The sequence below is a fragment of the Brienomyrus brachyistius genome, chromosome 20 (genome assembly GCF_023856365.1).
Source record: "Brienomyrus brachyistius isolate T26 chromosome 20, BBRACH_0.4, whole genome shotgun sequence".
NCBI classification, from domain to species: Eukaryota; Metazoa; Chordata; class Actinopteri; order Osteoglossiformes; family Mormyridae; genus Brienomyrus; species Brienomyrus brachyistius.
The window spans coordinates 1,622,670-1,639,971 of NC_064552.1; the positions used below are offsets into that span (position 1 = coordinate 1,622,670).

The following is a 17,302-nucleotide window of genomic DNA, read 5'->3' on the forward strand; positions in this document are numbered from 1 at the left end:
GACACTCCATCAGATCCCTTTACTTTACGCTGCAGTACTGGGCGCTTGGTTTTCAGGAATTTGCAGCAAATTAACTTCACTGTACTGAACTTTTCAGGGAAATTAAAGCACATGACAGCCCTTCCTGGACTCCCATTGGCCTTAAGCGCTCTGACCATAAGCGTTTTCTCTTTACCCTCTGTCATCATATTGACTTATTGTCTGGGATGAGCTCATGAATTGCACAAGAGCCGAGTGGAGCGCAGTGTTCTGTTGGCACCACTGGGGGGTAGCAGAGAGGCCTAATCTAGTGTATTAAAAGTACAGACAAAAATTAGAACTATTTTAGGAAAGCAAGTTCACAAGTTTTCCTAAGACCTGATTCTTTGGGGTGGAATGTGGCTCAGTGGACTAAGGTTCTGTATCTGTCATCAGAAGCTTGCTGGTTTGAGCCCAACCTCGGCACGTCTGTGGGTCCTTGAGCACGGCCCTTAACCCCCCCCCCCCCTCCCTGGATGCGGCTACAGGCGGCTGCCCTTCACAGCCAGCTTGCTGTCACCTACAGAGAAGATGTCGGGGTTAGGGTTAGGGTTAGAGGCTTAAAGAGAATTTCACCACAGGGATTATTACTGTTATTATTTCCAGGTCAGGGAATATTTGTGATGTTAAATTTACAGCCATGCCTGTACGCGTGTTGTGTCACATGCGTGTTTCTTTAAGAAACACGCATTCCTGCCTGCCAGGTCGTGTTCTGCAGTGACCTTCGCTCCTCCACTCTGGAGACCTCTGTGATCTGGCTGCTCCAGCTGTCAGCGGCCAAAGTCCGGCCGGCGGTGTGGCGGCAGACAGTGTGCGCGAGGCGGCGGCCTTCAGTCTCTCCTCAGCGAGGAACAGCGACGTTCCGGTGCCCTCGTCCTCCTCCCTGCCTGTGACGCCGCCGCACCATGCCGCCCGTGCCCTTGCTGATGCTCTGCCTCTCCCTCTCCCTCGGGGCTGTCCTCACCCAGGAGCCCGAGCCCATCGTTGTGCAGCTGAACGAGACGCAGGGCGACGACACCGACACTGACTGGGGCCTGGACACCATCCGGGGCAGCTTTGAGGCCGTCAATGGCTACTTCGACTCCATGCTGGAGCTACTGGGGGGCCGGGATGGGGTGTGCCAGTACCGCTGTCGATATGGTGAGTGAGGGGCCGTGTTACAGTGCTGCAAAGCAGAGTTTCTTAGTATCGGGGCACAGCGCAAGCTCGCCCCCTATGTGCTGTCTAGGAGTATTGCATTAGGGAGAAATTAGCCATTTATTCATCATCGGATTCATCACAGTAGATTGGTGTGCACAGATAAGGTATTAAAGTCACTGGAGTGTAGAAAGGTGCATTATTTTTCGGTCACTGGTTTGTAGCAATGATATAATGGCCAGTAATGTGCGGAAAACTGATGATGATGTGATTTGTTGCTCTCTGAGTTGTATAAACTCGCTAAACTGGTGTGTATAGGTGTGATATGCTAGCAACTGCTTTGTTGATGGATGTTTTTCTGGTCTGGGTCTTTGGAGAGGTGCTGTGGTAGGTTGTGGCTGAGCCGATATACCGGTTACCAGACCTCTGCCTGACCTCCATCGTCAGCTCCATACATAGCAAAGACACTGATGTTTCATGGGCAGAGACAGCCGAGCTGATCTGATTAATGCTCCTGGACCTTAATCAAGGCGTGATGGTGGCTCTGACCCACTCAGTACACCGACAGCGTCATCTCCTCCCGGAGATTTCTGACCCGGCCCAGCTGATTGGGCGCCCCGTGAGCTGGTCACTCGGGGGCCTAATCAGGCCTTAAGTGCCTCTTCTTTGTGTATCGGGGTATGACACATGTACACGCTTTCTGTGTGTCCTGGCATGTTGGGCTGGGAGCAGAAGTAGCGCAGATGATCATTAATGTAACCAATGTCACCCGCTTTCTGCGTGTCCTGGCATGTTGGGCTGGGAGCAGAAGTAGCGCAGATGATCATTAATGTAACCAATGTCACCCGCTTTCTGCGTGTCCTGGCATGTTGGGCTGGGAGCAGAAGTAGCGCAGATGATCATTAATGTAACCAATGTCACCCGCTTTCTGCGTGTCCTGGCATGTTGGGCTGGGAGCAGAAGTAGCGTAGATGATCATTAATGTAACCAATGTCACCCGCTTTCTGCATTTCCTGGCATGTGCAAACTAACAAAGTCGGGGAAGCAACTTCTGTTAGACGCATGGTGGCGCATGACGTTATGCGACGCCTTCCTCTCCCGCTGTGTGTCATATGATTCATGTCCAACATGTAGAGATGTAGGTTGTGTCTTACATTACTGTTTTCATCACACACCGTGCATTCACTCTTCTCTGTTATACCCTAATTGTTCATTGTCTGTGGTCATTGTGTTTCTAACAGTAGCAAGATGTGGCAACAAAGATTTTCATTGGCCTTGGTCTCGTTGCAATAGAGACTCTGATTCTGCCTCTGATTCTAACTCTGGTTCTACCTCTGACTGCCTCTGATTCTAATTCTGACTCTGCCTCTGATTCTAACTATGACTTTGACTCTGATTCTAACTCTGACTTTGATTTAGTCTGATTCTAACTCTGACTTTGATTCTGAGTCTGATTCTAACTCTGACTTTGATTATGACTCTGCTAGGGAAGGCTCCTCTTCCTCGCCCAGACTATCAGACTCCCGAACCTAATGGCTGCAGCTCCTACTTTCTAGGCCTCCCACTGCCTGACGGGGTGCGTATCCTCACACACATGCACACGTGTTCACGCATGCAGTGTGTCCGCGCCATAACTCATGCGCGTGGATCTCTCCAGCTGGACTTAGGCATCCCAGCCATGACGCGCTGCTGCAATCAGTTGGACCTGTGTTACGACACCTGCGGCTCCAACAAGTACCGCTGTGACTCCAAATTCCGCTGGTGCCTGCACTCCATCTGCTCTGACCTCAAGAAGAGCCTGGGCTTTGTGTCAAAGGTTGAAGGTCAGTGCCCTCGTTCATACCTCACTGACCCTCAATACAGGCAGCTCTCAACTTACGTAATATCGACGTAAGTAAATCAGGAATTATGCAAAAAAATATCTGAGACACACAGATTACTTGAGCGGTAAGGCAAAAAAGCAACAAACATCTGTAAGTACATTTATACTTTTATTTATTTCTTTTGCATATATTGCTCGTGTATTTTTTATGTATTTTTGACTTATGTGTTTATAGCTCTATGGTGCGGACAGGTAAATCTAACTTTAAAATTTGACTTACATGTAGAACAGATTACTTACGTTCAGTCAAGAGCTGCCTTTATACGTTACTTGTATTACATCACCTAAGAATATCTATCGCTGGTCACTGGTCACATTAAGTGTGTGAAAATGCAGTTTCATTGAGTTATTGTCCTGCTTTCCTGTTTCATTTCATTATTTTATTTAATTTCAGCTTGTGAAGCGGTCGCCGACACATTGTTCAACACCGTGTGGACACTGGGCTGCAAACCCTTCATGAACAGCCAGAGGGCAGCATGTATCTGCGTGGGAGAGGAGAAGGACGAGCTGTGAGGGGAAGGGCGAGGCCCAGCAGGGGGCGCTGAAGAGGAAGAGGGACGTCACCAATCATCATGGGCTGTGACGCTGTGTAATGACCTGCTCTACTGGCTCCAAGCCCACAGAATATTATTATTGTTTGTATTAGTGGAGAATCATATTAAAAGTTATTATAAGTTATAAAGTGTATATATATATATATAAATATTTTGTTCCATTAGAGGTGTTGGTTTGACTCAAGCCTTTATGATGTGATTTAACTTTTTATTGTATTAAATGCGATTCTTAATGTTTTTTGAATGTTTCATTAAATGCCAGAACGGGACCACATTGTGGAGACAAGATTTCTGAAAATATGTAAAATGTTTTACTCTGAAACGTAGCAAATATTAAACATTTTAAAGGGTCGACTTAGAGAGACGAAGGAGATTAAGTAACAAGGTCATAATCACTAAGAATGACATAAAGACAGCAGCGAGGCGCTAACCCTAGTGGTGGGGGTCAGCACCCCCAGCCACCCTTTTACATGGGGCCCAGAGGACTGGGCTCTCCACACCGCCAGGGTCCTACCTATGATTGGCTGTACGGCCAGTCCGTCTGTCTGTCCTCCCTCAGTCCATTGGTGGATTGGTGTCTCTAAGCTGCCAGTGCAGATGTAAAGCTCTTCTCGTGTGGCCATGCTGGATTCATATCAGATTCAGCTTAGAGGAATATAAGGAACCTTCAGACCCAAACGGACTCGCACCCCTGCGCCTCAGTCACATACTTGATTATTTTGTTTACAAGATACTACATATCAGGCCAGCAGTGCAAAGGACAGAGCGTACGCGCCACATCTCCTCTTTCATGTGAGTAATCTCTGAGTCTGATGTTTCAAAGGTTCAAGAGTTCAAATGATCAATGTAGTGAAACATCTCACTGGGAAATCCACACATTTTATCTCGGAGTGCACGTACATCTCAGGGCACATAAATTCATAATCTAATCATGGCACAAACATTTTAAACACACACGAAAGTTTAAAAGTTGAACTTGAAGTAAAATGAAACTGTTCTTACATAGAGACTCAATGACAATAAAATGTATATGATATAATGAAGTGCTTTTTATTTATTATGGTTTATGAAAAGTGAATATGCAGCATGACTGCATGAGCCTGGCTGAGGCAGGCGGGCTGGGCTGTGGAGCAGCCTGAGTCTCCGTAGTGAAGGATTTACAGGGGAAGAGCCTCTCCCTAACTCAGGCATGAGCATCACACGCCCTTTACCTCTGTGTTCATCTCTTGAATTTCATTTTTAATTTTCCAGCTGTAAAATTTGCTTTGGATAAAACACATTGTCAGAAAGCAAGTCTCAGTCTTGGCAGTTTTCAATTAAAGTATGGCTAAGAAATTCAGACACTACAGAGAGCAAAAGACATCATCACTGTAAACGATTGGGCGTTGTGAGGGTGGGGATGACAATGTGAAAGCAAGGTGGGCACTGTGAAGGCAGGTATCACTGTGAAGGTAGGTGTCACTGTGATGGTGAGGTGGGCACTGTGAAGGCAGGTATCACTGTGAAGGTAGGTGTCACTGTGATGGTGAGGTGGGCACTGTGAAGGCAGGTATCACTGTGAAGGTAGGTGTCACTGTGATGGTGAGGTGGGCACTGTGAAGGCAGGTATCACTGTGAAGGTAGGTGTCACTGTGATGGTGAGGTGGGCACTGTGAAGGCAGGTATCACTGTGAAGGTAGGTGTCACTGTGATGGTGAGGTGGGCACTGTGAAGGCAGGTTGTCTGCATGGCCGCCTCACATGCCCTCACTTCCAGCGGTTGATCCGGAGCAGTTGGACATAAGCCAGGGCCATACACACTGACATTATGCCCAGCAGAGCCACCTCGTTCTGCCAAAATCCCCATATGCTGTAGTCAATTCCCTGCTGCTTCATGTACATTTCGCCTGTAATACTGGAGAGGAGAAGGAGCCATAGACAGAGAGACAAGTAGATAGGCAGGCAGACAGACAAAAGGACAGACAGACAGATGTCAGAGAAAGGATGGCTGCAGGGGCATCAGACGCATTTTCAATGTGGGGGGGGACACACTGGCATAAAACGAATATTTTATGTTAAATGTCGGGGGTCCAAATGAATAATTATGAAATGTGAGGGGGATTTAATGGCGGCGATGCCTACAGATGGCTGTCAATTTCATGCTAAAAATGAGCATTCTGAAGCTATATAACAGGTAACCATACTCTAATCAGCGATACAGTGGGTTGCAAAAAATTGCAGAAACAATACATGAAAAAGACCAACATACTCCAGAGACACACAAACAGCAGAGCTCATTGACAGAATAGCTGCTAAAGACTGCATAACTATAAATCCATAAAAAATCACCAAGTCATAAGGACCTCTGTGAAGGAGAGGAAAACCCAGTGAAGGAGCACAAAACCCAGTGAAGGAGAGGAAAACCCTGTGAAGGAGCACAAAACCCAGTGAAGGAGAGGAAAACCCTGTGAAGGAGCACAAAACCCAGTGAAGGAGAGGAAAACCCTGTGAAGGAGCACAAAACCCAGTGAAGGAGGGGAAAACCCTGTGAAGGAGCACAAAACGCAGTGAAGGAGCACAAAACTCAGTGAAGGAGAGGAAAACCCTGTGAAGGAGAGGAAAACCCTGTGAAGGAGCACAAAACCCAGTGAAGGAGAGGAAAACCCAATGAAGGAGCACAAAACCCAATGAAGGAGCACAAAACTCAGTGAAGGAGCACAAAACCCAGTGAAGGAGAGCAAACCCTGGATCCAAAGGGTCCTTTCATTGCCAGTGGTTCTGGGCAGACATCTCATGGACACATCACTAGAACTGATCACTGCGTGTGCTTATATAACACCAAAGAACATGAGACTTCCTGTGGTGCAAACACTGTACCCACACAGTGTTCCCACATTCCAGCATGGCGATGCCCCTATTCACCCTCTTATGCAAATCAGAACGGCTTTATTAGTACAAAGATGAAGCCAAATGCCTTTCATGGGCAGACGCAATCTATCATCATCTACTATCACCGAACCTCTGGAGAAAAGTAAAAAAGTGCAAAGTAGAGGCTGTAATAAGACACCCCCAGCACTAGGTGGCAGAGATGTATCAAGGAGCAGGACTTACATGGTGAAATTACTGCTGAACACCTGCCCCCTCAGCTCGTTGATGGTCACTGCCTGCAAGAGAAAATGCACGTGGGAGGTTGTCATTTTGGCAAAGTCTAGAAGAACTGATCGTGAAAACCTTTACAACAGCCTGGTCACTGTAATCTTGAAACCTGATTATAAAAATATGCTAATAAAACATTATATGATTAGAATGTGAACTAACAGACCTTTTATGCACTGGGACACAGACAGGATCAGACAGCTGGATCTATTCAAACTGCGGCCTCATTCCTCACCTGCAGACCATAGCGGAAGATGCTAGCCCACTGCATCCAGGACATCCAGCTCAGCATGGAGTTAAGATTGACGAGAAAACCCCCAAAGACCTGTGGGCAGGGAGAGTCAGGAGGAAGCACAGAAAGCGAACGGGGCCATATAGGCCCCGGGGCCTCGGACACACCAACCAGAACACAAGAACACGTCAGCGTATCACTGCGCACATGTGCAGCAGGACCGGCCACAGAAGCGCATTTATCCTGCGCCGTACTCATCATGATCATCAGCACCACTGGAAGTATCATGCTGATCATGGTCAGCCTGCTATAACCACTGTCATCAGCATGGGCATCAGCATGGGCACCAGCACAGGCATCAGCACCACCATTAGTACAGGCACCAGCACGGGCACCAGCACCGCCATCAGCACGGGCACCAGCACGGGCATCAGCACCGGCACCAGCACGGGCATCAGCACCGCCATCAGCACGGGCACCAGCACCGCCATCAGCACGGGCACCAGCACGGGCACCAGCACCGCCATCAGCACGGGCACCAGCACCGCCATCAGCACCGCCATCAGCACAGGCACCAGCACCGCCATCAGCACGGGCACCAGCACCGCCATCAGCACGGGCACCAGCACCGCCATCAGCATGGGCACCAGCACGGGCACCAGCACCGCCATCAGCACGGGCACCAGCACCGCCATCAGCACGGGCACGTTGCCATGCCTTCCCGGAGCTCACCATCATGAAGACGAAGGGCAGGGCGATGAGGATGTTGGCCATGGCGAAGGACGAGACGCTGGCGCTGACCAGGAAGGCAAGACCCACGGAGGCCAGGCTGGCCAGGCTCATAGTGAGGGCAAACAGCAGGAAGGCCTCCACGTCGGGCTTCAGGCCTGGGGGGGTGAGGGTGCGAGACGGCGGGGTCAAACCACCAAAGGCATCATATGAGAGGAGTAAACAGCGCTCAGGGAGAAGGAGGCGCTCAGGGAGAAGGAGGCGCGCAGGGAGAAGGAGGCGCTCAGGGAGAAGGAGGCGCTCAGGGAGAAGGAGGCGCTCAGGGAGAAGGAGGCTGTCGTCTGAGCTACCATGGGGCGATAAATGTGAGGGCGAGTAAATGGGCAAATGGAGAAGATCCCCACGGCAGCTCTTACTGGGTGAAACTAGTGCTACTGCATTAGACCAGTGTGTCCCAGTGCCACCCTCAGGGACCCCCAGGCAGTGCACATGTTTGACGACTCCCCTGTATCACGTTTTCGGAGTTCCCAGTAGCCCGACTCAAGTGTGCTGCTTGCAGCCCGCTGGGGGGGTCACCGGGGGACATGCAGAGTAAGACTGTCACGTCATGGTGAGACTGACTGTCTGTTGTGTCCATGAATCCTGAACCTGCAGGTGTGTGGCGAGACTGCGAGGGCTGGGAGTCCGGGGGAGGCTGTCCCAGCAGGGGCGGGGTTAGGGAGGGAATGGGCGTGGCTTTATGGGGTAAGCGTGCCGACGGGGGCGCTGACCCACCCATCATATAATAGGCGATGCTGGAAAACAGGAACACGGGAATGATGCGATTGGGCACGAGGTCAGCAAACACTTTGGACAGGAAGTAGACAGACGTGCGGTAATATCCACTGGAGTTTTCATGGCTGCAGGGATGCAGGTAGGGGGGTTAGTGCTGCCGCTTTCGAGCAGAAGAAGCATACAGGCCACGAGCAGGAATTCCTGACACTTCCTTAAACATAACCAGCCCCCATGGTTTTAGCTCAGACCAGGCCTTTAACCTAAGCCCAGCACTCCAAAAGCTCACAGAGAAGGCATGGCTCACATGAAGAGGGCGCGTTCGCTGATGAAGAGCTCCACCGCCGAGAGGTTCCCAAAAACCATGTTGATGATTAGGAAGAAGAACGCGCCGATCCTGCACACGCGAGGAAGGTCGGGTGAGTCACCATGGCGACATGTGGGGGTGTGATAAGAGCCAGCAGTTAGTAAAGTGCGACCATAGCAGACAGAGGACCCCATAGCAGCCTTTATCAGACCCTGATACAACGCTTCATGTTTTAACATCATTCTGATATAGCAGTGTCAAGTCATGTGACAAGTAAGTCATGTGACAAGTCATGTGGTGGCATGGTAGGGATCATGTGAATCAGGTGTCACTACCGTGTTCAGCCTTGGAACCAGGTTGACTCTTGCTTGCCTCAGATTACCTGTTCTGCAGTGCCTCCGGGAGGCTGTGAGGGATCTGGTAGTAGATGAGGCCAACCAGGATGGCAAAGATGACGTTGAGGATGAGCTGGGCGTAGGACGTTTGAGGGTTCCTCAAGATGTTCTTGACTGTACGGCCACAAACCACCCACAGCTGGGCAAGACAAGCGCTGTTACACACCGAAGAAGATAATCACCTTCACACACACATGCACACACACCCACACACGCACACACACACACTCTGTACTCTGTCCTGTGTTAAACTTTTACAGCCCCCTGGAGCTTCTGACTTAATCTCACAAGAAGCCTGAATGATGGTAATAAACAGGGTCAGTCACAGGTGAAGGGCTCTCTGCTACGTTAAAGGACAATGAGCAGAGGACTCCCTTAGAAGCTAAAAGCAAGTGTTTGTCATTGACGGGTGACCGTGCCGACGGGTGACCGTGCCGACGTGTGACCGTGCCGATGCGTGACCGTGCCGACGTGTGACCGTGCCGACGTGTGACCGTGCCGACGGGTGACCGTGCCGACGGGTGACCGTGCCGACGGGTGACCGTGCTCACACCTGAAACAAGAAGGAGGTGGCGTAGCGTGGCTTGTCTCTGACGGCCAGCACTCCAGGGTCCACCGCCAGCACCATCGTCTCCAGCTGCTCCATAAGCTCTCTGAAGAACCGCGACTGTCTGTACTGCTGGGCCAGTGAGTCCTCCGTCCCCATGACTGGGAAGATGGGAGGGGAGGAAACCACCAGGGGTCCTTCTCAGCAGCCAGGCCTGTGCTCAGTGGCTTAGGACGGTGTGCCTGTGAGCGGATGGCTGAAGGGTTGGGTCCCACAGACTGTCTGACCCCACTGTCACACATAAAGATGTCTGCTAACTAAATAAAATCTTAATGTCTGCTTCAGATTCCCATCGCAGATTCAAAAGGAGCCCTGGATGTGCTACAGGGACCCATGATTACCGGCATCAGGAGAGTCCTGGGTTGGAGTGATGTCCCCATTGGTGATGTCCAGGAAGAAATCAGCAGGGTTGTTAAACAGCTCGCATTTGTATCCTAGGCAAACAACCAGAAACACAGATGCAATGGTGCCTGTGAAAAACACATTATTATTCATATCATAGAAACCGAGATTCTGCCTGAACTCAAATCTGAACAATGTTATCAATGTCAACAAGGTGGACCCTGCCAATTCCTGCTGCTGATCTCTCCCACCGAACCCCAAGCCTGAGCTCTCCTGCCAATTCCTGCTGCTGATCTCTCCCACCAAACCCCAAGCCTGAGCTCTCCTGCCAATTCCTGCTGCTGATCTCTCCCACCAAACCCCAAGCCTGAGCTCTCCTGCCAATCCCCACGGCTGAGCTCTCCTGCCAATTCCTGCTGCTGATCTCTCCCACCGAACCCCAAGCCTGAGCTCTCCTGCCAATTCCTGCTGCTGATCTCTCCCACCGAACCCCACGCCTGAGCTCTCCTGCCAAGCCCCACTGCTGATCTCTCCCGCCGATCCCCATGCCTGAGCTCTTCTGCCATTCCCCATGCCTGATCTCTCCTGCCGATCCCCATGCCTGATCTCTCCCGCTGATCCCCACGCCTGATCTCTCCTGCCGATCCCCACGGCTGAGCTCTCCTACCAATACCTACGGCAAGGGTTTTGAGGTTCCTCCGACAGAAGAAATTGCTGCTTCTTTTTCTAAAGCAGCCTATTTTTATCAGAGATATCCATCGAGGCGGTAAATGTGGCTATTGAGCTGAATGACCGCAGGAGTTGCGTGCCTGCTCATGACTCGCCTGCCTGAAGTTGCTGCACATGCAGTTTATCTTACAAAAATTGCCAGAGCAGCACGATGCAGTGTCTTATCTGTCCATGCTGAGGATGCATCTCACTCAAATGGCCACCTCATCAGAGTCACAGAGACACGAGTCATGCTTTGGTGAATTTGTGAAATTCACATTGTGCAGAAATGTCTGGCCCAGTCTCTCAATCTGCTCCCTCCTGGCCACACCGTCACTGCAAAGGCACTCACCGAGGTCCTCGAAGTACGACACAGCCTGGTCTGCCAGACCAGCATAGATGATCTCGCCTTTGTTCATGAGGGTAAGGTGGTCAAAGAGGCGGAAGATAGAGAACCGGGGCTGGTGGATGGAGAAGATGATTGTTTTTCCTTTCCTGGAGAGTCTGCAATCAAAGTAGAGAACTGAGTAGATGGCAGCATCCACATGTCATATCTCCCAAGAGTTCTTTCATACAGGTACCAAAGGAGTTTAACACACAGACTGCCAGGAACAGACAGAAATATTATGTCAGGTTTAAGCTATGAGCTGGGCACCATTTGTTCTTTTGATGCGGCCTCACTCAAAGAGTCACTTTGGGGCCCCTACAGATCACAGCTAACCAGCCGAGTCAGAAGATCACAGCTAGCCAGCCGAGTCAGAAGATCACAGCTAGCCAGCAGAGTCAGAAGATCACAGCTAGCCAGCCGAGTCAGAAGATCACAGCTAGCCAGCAGAGTCAGAAGATCACAGCTAGCCAGCAGAGTCAGAAGATCACAGCTAGCTAGCAGAGTCAGAAGATGACATACAGGCTTTTTGCTTCAGATTCATGGAGAAGCATGACAAACCTCTTAGTGTAAGTGAGTCCCGCACTGGTCATTTGTCAGAGTTCGAGTTAAAACTGTTCAACGTTCAGATTTGTGCTGTATGTGCTAAATAGGACCAAGTCCCATTTGGTCTCTGTATTATTGCTTTTGTCGTTGTCGCGTGTGTTTTTTGGTGCGTCCTGATGGGGTCGTGTTTACTGTGTTCATGAAATGAGCCCATTCGTATGGAGGGGTGATGCGACTTTGTTAAATCAATAAATGTGTGCGCAAATAAATATATTGTAAAAAAATGTGGCAATAAATTATATGAAATGTGAGCATAAAAAATTCTTCCTGATTATTTATTGCTGGCTTTAGTTATATATTCGTGTATTTGAATGATACTGCACATGGGTGTGGTGGTGAGGTGAGCACTGCTGGTCCGAAAACATGCTCTGGGTAACTGGATTTGCAGAAATGCCCACAGGCGTATGTGGAAGATGTTGTACACTTAGGAAACAGTGTTCGTGGTTTTCTATGATTTTCTCCTGTGTTCTCTAGCTTCTGAAACACAAGTTTACCCTTTCTTGTGTTCGTACCTCTTCAAACAGGAAGCAAGTGAGCCGCATTTCACGCTTGCAGATCTGACGCCTCGGCTTTATGTGCCCACTGGTTGACTAAGATGTGTTTGAGCAGAGAAACTTCCAACTGTGTTAGATTCTGGCCCTCCAGAATTCCTGGATTTGGGAAACCCTGGCTTACGGCATGGCTGGCGAGTGTCTCTGATGATGCTGAATAATAGTGTTGGATGCAGATGTCCATCCATGTCCTGGTGATATCTCCTTCTTAAAAAATTTATTTATCAATTTAATCTATTTACCTATTCATTCATTCAAATGGCAAACGGCACATGGCTTACTGGTCGGGTCCCAGTACCTTTGCAGCAGGGCGATGATGGAATTGGCAGTGTTGGCATCCAGGCCGGTGGTGGGTTCATCGAGGAAGAGAAGCGAGGGGGATGTGATCAGCTCCATGCCGATGCTGCAGCGCTTCCTCTCGCCCCCGGACACGCCGCGCAGAAACTCCGTCCCGATCTGCAGAAGCGGAGCATTTCCCGTCTCTGTGCACGGGCCCCTGTTTGCACGTGTGCGAGCGGCTTGCTGTGGTAGCAGCCCCGCGGGCGTGTGTCACCGGCGCTCCTCCATGCACCTTGGTGTCCGCACAGTCCTGCAGGCCCAGCTCCCCGATGATGCGGCTGACCTTCACCTCCTTGTCCTGTGAAGAGTACAGACCGGGGGGCAGCCGCAGGTTTCCGGAGAAGGCCAGGTTCTCCCTCACCGTCAGAGTGCCCATCAGAATGTCATCCTGGGGGGGTTGAAAGCGGGGAAAGGAAAAGAGCGAGAAGGAGGAGCAACTGAGGCCGGGCACGAGGTCATGTGGCTTCTGAAGAGCCAGAGATGGATCGGCTGCTGATAAAGCTGGAAAGGGGACCGATAAAGACAGAGGAGCCATGGATGAATCATGGTGACCTGCAAAGGTGACACTGCAGCATCACTGCGGCTTTGAAGGTGCAGTAGAATGTTTAAAAAACCTGCCAAAACCTGAAAACGATGATCAAATAGGATGACTTGTTATTAATTACACACATCCGTTCACCCACAAATCACTTCTCTTAGAGAGGATCTTGGGTAAAAGATGGAATTGTTCACAATGAAGTGTTTAATTAACATCTGCCGGCCTCTCCTTCTGTTAGGTCGCCTTCGCTCACCTGCACGACGTACGCTGAGCTGAGTCTCAGGTCAGAGGTCACGACCTTGCTGTCCACCAGCACCTGACCAGAACGAAGCCCGTGGGGGTCCTTCCTGCCCGCGATGACGTCCAGCAGCCTGCCGGGGGAAAATGTCACATGACCCAGAGGAGAGAGTAATGTAGATGTACACAGCTCTGGAAAAAATTAAGAGACCACAGCAACATGTTTAATGTCGCCTATTTCAGTTCATGGGTGTGTGTCTGTGTAAAATATGCATTTTTTTTGCAAACTGCAGCCTGGCTCTTCCCTGCTTCTCATCGATGGAGAGCTTCTTTCTTGCTTTACGTGTCTTTAATGTTTTCCAGCAGTCCGAACTGTCCTAGCAGTGCACTTCACACCACTTAATGTTTCCCGTTCTTTTTGAAGGTCATTCGAGGTCATCCTCTGATTTATGAGGCACTGCTGAACAAGTTGACAGTTATCTCTGCCATTAGAAAGTTGCTTCTCCCCTCTATCTGGCTGGTTTTTGGTCATTTATAGTGTCTCCTGCTTTATCTTGTTCTTGTGTGCTGCTGTCTTAGACGATTTGAGCCTGGAAGCAGCCTGGAAGTGTAGCCTTCTGCCATCAGAACCAGGATTAAACCAGGATTTAAGAATGCTGTTTTTTTTAAAAAGAAATAAAAATGAAGTGGTCTGTATATACGATATGAAGCTGTATATACAGCTTTGGAAATAAGTGTTTTTTGTCTGATTGTGGAAAAACATGGATCTTCTGCGAGAATGGTGACCTGGTCCAGGAGACGCAGGAATTCCAGAAGATGTAATGGGGAATTTTATGCCACCCCTTCCTTGGTAGAAAGAGGCAGGAATTCACGCATGGTAAAGGCTCACTTACGAGGTTTTCCCGCTCCCCGTGGGACCCATAATAGCGTTCATCCCTGGCTTCATGATCCCACTGAAAGACAAGGCCTACTGCATCACAGAGCCTGGAATCAGCCAATCGCAGTCACAGATCTATAATTCACTGTGTATCACAGCCAACTACAGGCGTGTAATTAACGACAGTCACAGATCTATAATTTACTGTGTATCACAACATAACAGCATCATTTATGTCACATGACAATAATATAAACTAGCCAGACCAAGGGCGTTTCTAGCTATTGAAAAGATCAGGGTCTTGAATTTATTATTTATTTATTTTTTTGAAGAAAGTTTGATATCGGGGCTGTAATACTAGGGGCTATAGCCCAACGTGATTGGACCAAACAACACCCATAAGCCAGATAAATCAGTGTATAGATATATATATACCCCATGCTCTTTACGATATGTAATAAACAAAGCAAAACTGTATGAAACCTTATTCAAACAATATAGGGAACCTGAGTGAACCTCAGTGGCAGCTTTGAGGGCTAACCCCAAGCCCGTGGAGTGACACTTCACCGGGAAGTTCGAGGGAAGCCATCAAACTTTCTTGGGACGTGACGGTTCTGTTCTTCTAGCAGGATGGTGTCCAGTTAGCAGAAACGCCTGTCTAATGTCGCACAGAGCATTCTGCGGTCCTCTTCGTAAGGTGCCGGTAGTTAAGGTGCCACATACCTGACATCCTTCAGGATTTCCTTCTCGGGCCCTTTCTGGAAGGGGCCCCTGCGCTCCTGCACGCAGTAGTGCAGCTTCTGGAAGGTGAGGGTGGGTCCAGGGCTGTGCGCGGTTTGTGATCCCTCCTCCGGGACCTCCGGGGTCCATTTGGTCAGCATGATGCCGTCGGCAAGGCATCCAGTGTGTGGGTTCATATGCCCTGTCGTCTCTGACTCGGTGCCCAGCGCTTCCTGCCGACAGCGATTCCCACCATCTGAAGCACTTCTGAAGCTCATTTCCTTATGTGTCCATGACACTCCAGTGCACTTTGGATGGGGGCAGGGCTTTGGTTTTGGCAAGCCAACTCTGTTAGGGTTATCTTCTTCTAAAGATATGCTGGAAACCAACCAGTCTCTGAACACAGAACAACACGGACAGCTGCAATGACTTTTTACTTGCTGCAAGGGAAGTCCGGTCCTGACCTCAGTCGAACTCAGCCAACTTCAAAGTAGGAACTCCCCTCGCAGTGTCTTTTATTGAGGTACACAAACAGGATATGCAAATAACATTCAACATTGTTTATCACCATGTATGGGGTGGAAATATTCAAGCGACTTAAGACGTGTGTTAATATTTAAGCGTTCTTAAGACGTGTTATCGCTAAATTAAGATCAAGCTGCTGCAGGGTGTTATTTCTAAGAAATGGCATCTAGCAAAATGACAATAAAAAAAGTACATATTTCTCTAACAAACTCAACCTCACACCCCTGCCCCTGGTGTAAACCAGCCCCCTCCCCCATTATATAACTCGAGGTTCATTCAGGCTGTGTGTGGAGTTTGTTCTCACTGCCTGTGAAGGTTCATTACAGATGCATGCAGGTTTGTCAAGGCTGGTGCCGCCCATTACATACATTACAGTCTCATTACATTTGTTACTGTGTCAGTCTGCCTGACTTTCCTAGTTCTGTTGTCTGGTTTCCATAGCATGTTTTTTTTGGTTCTTTCTAGTTGTTCCTTTCCCCTCATGTTTAGATCTGACCCCTTGTGGTCCCTTTATTTTGTGGTCTTCACCTGTGTGTTTAGTTCTGTCATCTTCAATAAACTGTTGTTGTCTTGGAGTCGCTCACTGGATCATCATTTTTTTTCTTGCCTGCACCGTTCCCCACTGTGAGGACAGTTTATTTTCACCATGTTTGTCAAGATTCACTGCAGCTGCATGCAGAGTTTGCTCTCATTGTGTCTGTGAAGGTTCATTCTAACTGTGTCTGGCCTGACCTCCCGCTGCCTGAAGATGATTGATTCATTTTATTGGAAATTAAGCAACATAAAGTTGGATTTTCCAGTAGGTTTAACTAAAATGGGGGTGAAGGACAATCAGTCTGCGAGGATGTGCTGAATCTGTGATCAGGAAGATGACGTGTGAAGGAGAAATTCTGCGAATGGATGACCTGGTAACTATGGGTGACAAGGTGAAAAGGTCTTACATGAGATAAAATATGCTATGCAGGTCAAACAAGGTTAGAAATAGTGAATATCTGTTGCTAAGAAGGGGGGAGGGGAATCCAGATGGTTCCACTGAATAGGCACTCAGCCTGGCTGTGATCCAGCAGCCTGCACACCATCTCTTCACCGATGAAGTGCTCGTTGCACCCTCGTGGGGGCGTTGGGTCAAAGCTGTTGGCTTGGTGGTCTCTTTCAGGTTGTTCTCTGGGTTTTTGATGTTGTCTGGACAAACCCCCAATGCTGGAATCGAATTAGGCTTCTGGGGGTATTCTGTGTTTGTAAGTCTCTGCTTCTGCAAAAAATATTATAAATAAACTCATTTGAGTTGATTTAATTGGGGCAAAGTGGAAAAAAAATTCCCATGGGAATCAATAAAATATCACCATTCTTTTCCATTATTCTATTAAAAGGGTCTATGTTTCTTTGTTGATTGTTTCTTTGTACCTGTAGCATTGGAACGCTTCCTCTTGGTGTTGCTGTGCTGCGAGGGCATTAAGCATTCCTGCAAAGAGCCAGACTAGCCACTGTTTTAGGTTTATTTGATAGGCTTGTAAGTTATAAGTGTAATTGTAGTATTGTATTTTGGGCGGTGGACATCGGCCACTGCCCTACCCTTATGTTTGTACATGGGATCTTTGTACAAGGCCGGATCCGCACAGGCTTTTGCTCTCTGCTGTTGGGGTGCCACACTGAGCGGACCCTGTACTGTTGTGTGTAGTGTTTGTCGTGTTGCATGCTGTGTGGTTTT

At 49.0% G+C, this 17,302-nt stretch overlaps 2 protein-coding genes across 2 annotated transcripts; one reads left to right on the top strand and one right to left on the bottom strand.

Annotated features, from left to right (window-relative positions):
- Nucleotides 1-786: 786 nt before the first annotated feature.
- Nucleotides 787-3,828, top strand: LOC125716054 (group XIIB secretory phospholipase A2-like protein). Its single transcript, XM_048988290.1, has 4 exons — nt 787-1,158; nt 2,643-2,731; nt 2,813-2,978; nt 3,432-3,828. The coding sequence occupies exons 1-4, from the start codon at nt 924-926 to the stop codon at nt 3,548-3,550; spliced, it is 609 nt and encodes a 202-aa protein (XP_048844247.1). The 5' UTR covers nt 787-923; the 3' UTR covers nt 3,551-3,828.
- An 812-nt stretch (nt 3,829-4,640) lies between these two features.
- LOC125715712 (broad substrate specificity ATP-binding cassette transporter ABCG2-like) lies at nt 4,641-15,522 on the bottom strand. The gene is made up of 14 exons (XM_048987560.1): nt 15,073-15,522; nt 13,489-13,606; nt 12,930-13,085; nt 12,657-12,814; nt 11,169-11,320; nt 10,108-10,200; nt 9,713-9,867; nt 9,147-9,298; nt 8,765-8,854; nt 8,461-8,585; nt 7,690-7,844; nt 6,961-7,050; nt 6,681-6,733; nt 4,641-5,484 (listed from the first exon to the last, which is right to left on the bottom strand). The coding sequence occupies exons 1-14, from the start codon at nt 15,345-15,347 to the stop codon at nt 5,337-5,339; spliced, it is 1,920 nt and encodes a 639-aa protein (XP_048843517.1). The 5' UTR covers nt 15,348-15,522; the 3' UTR covers nt 4,641-5,336.
- Between the last annotated feature and the right edge of the window lie 1,780 nt (nt 15,523-17,302).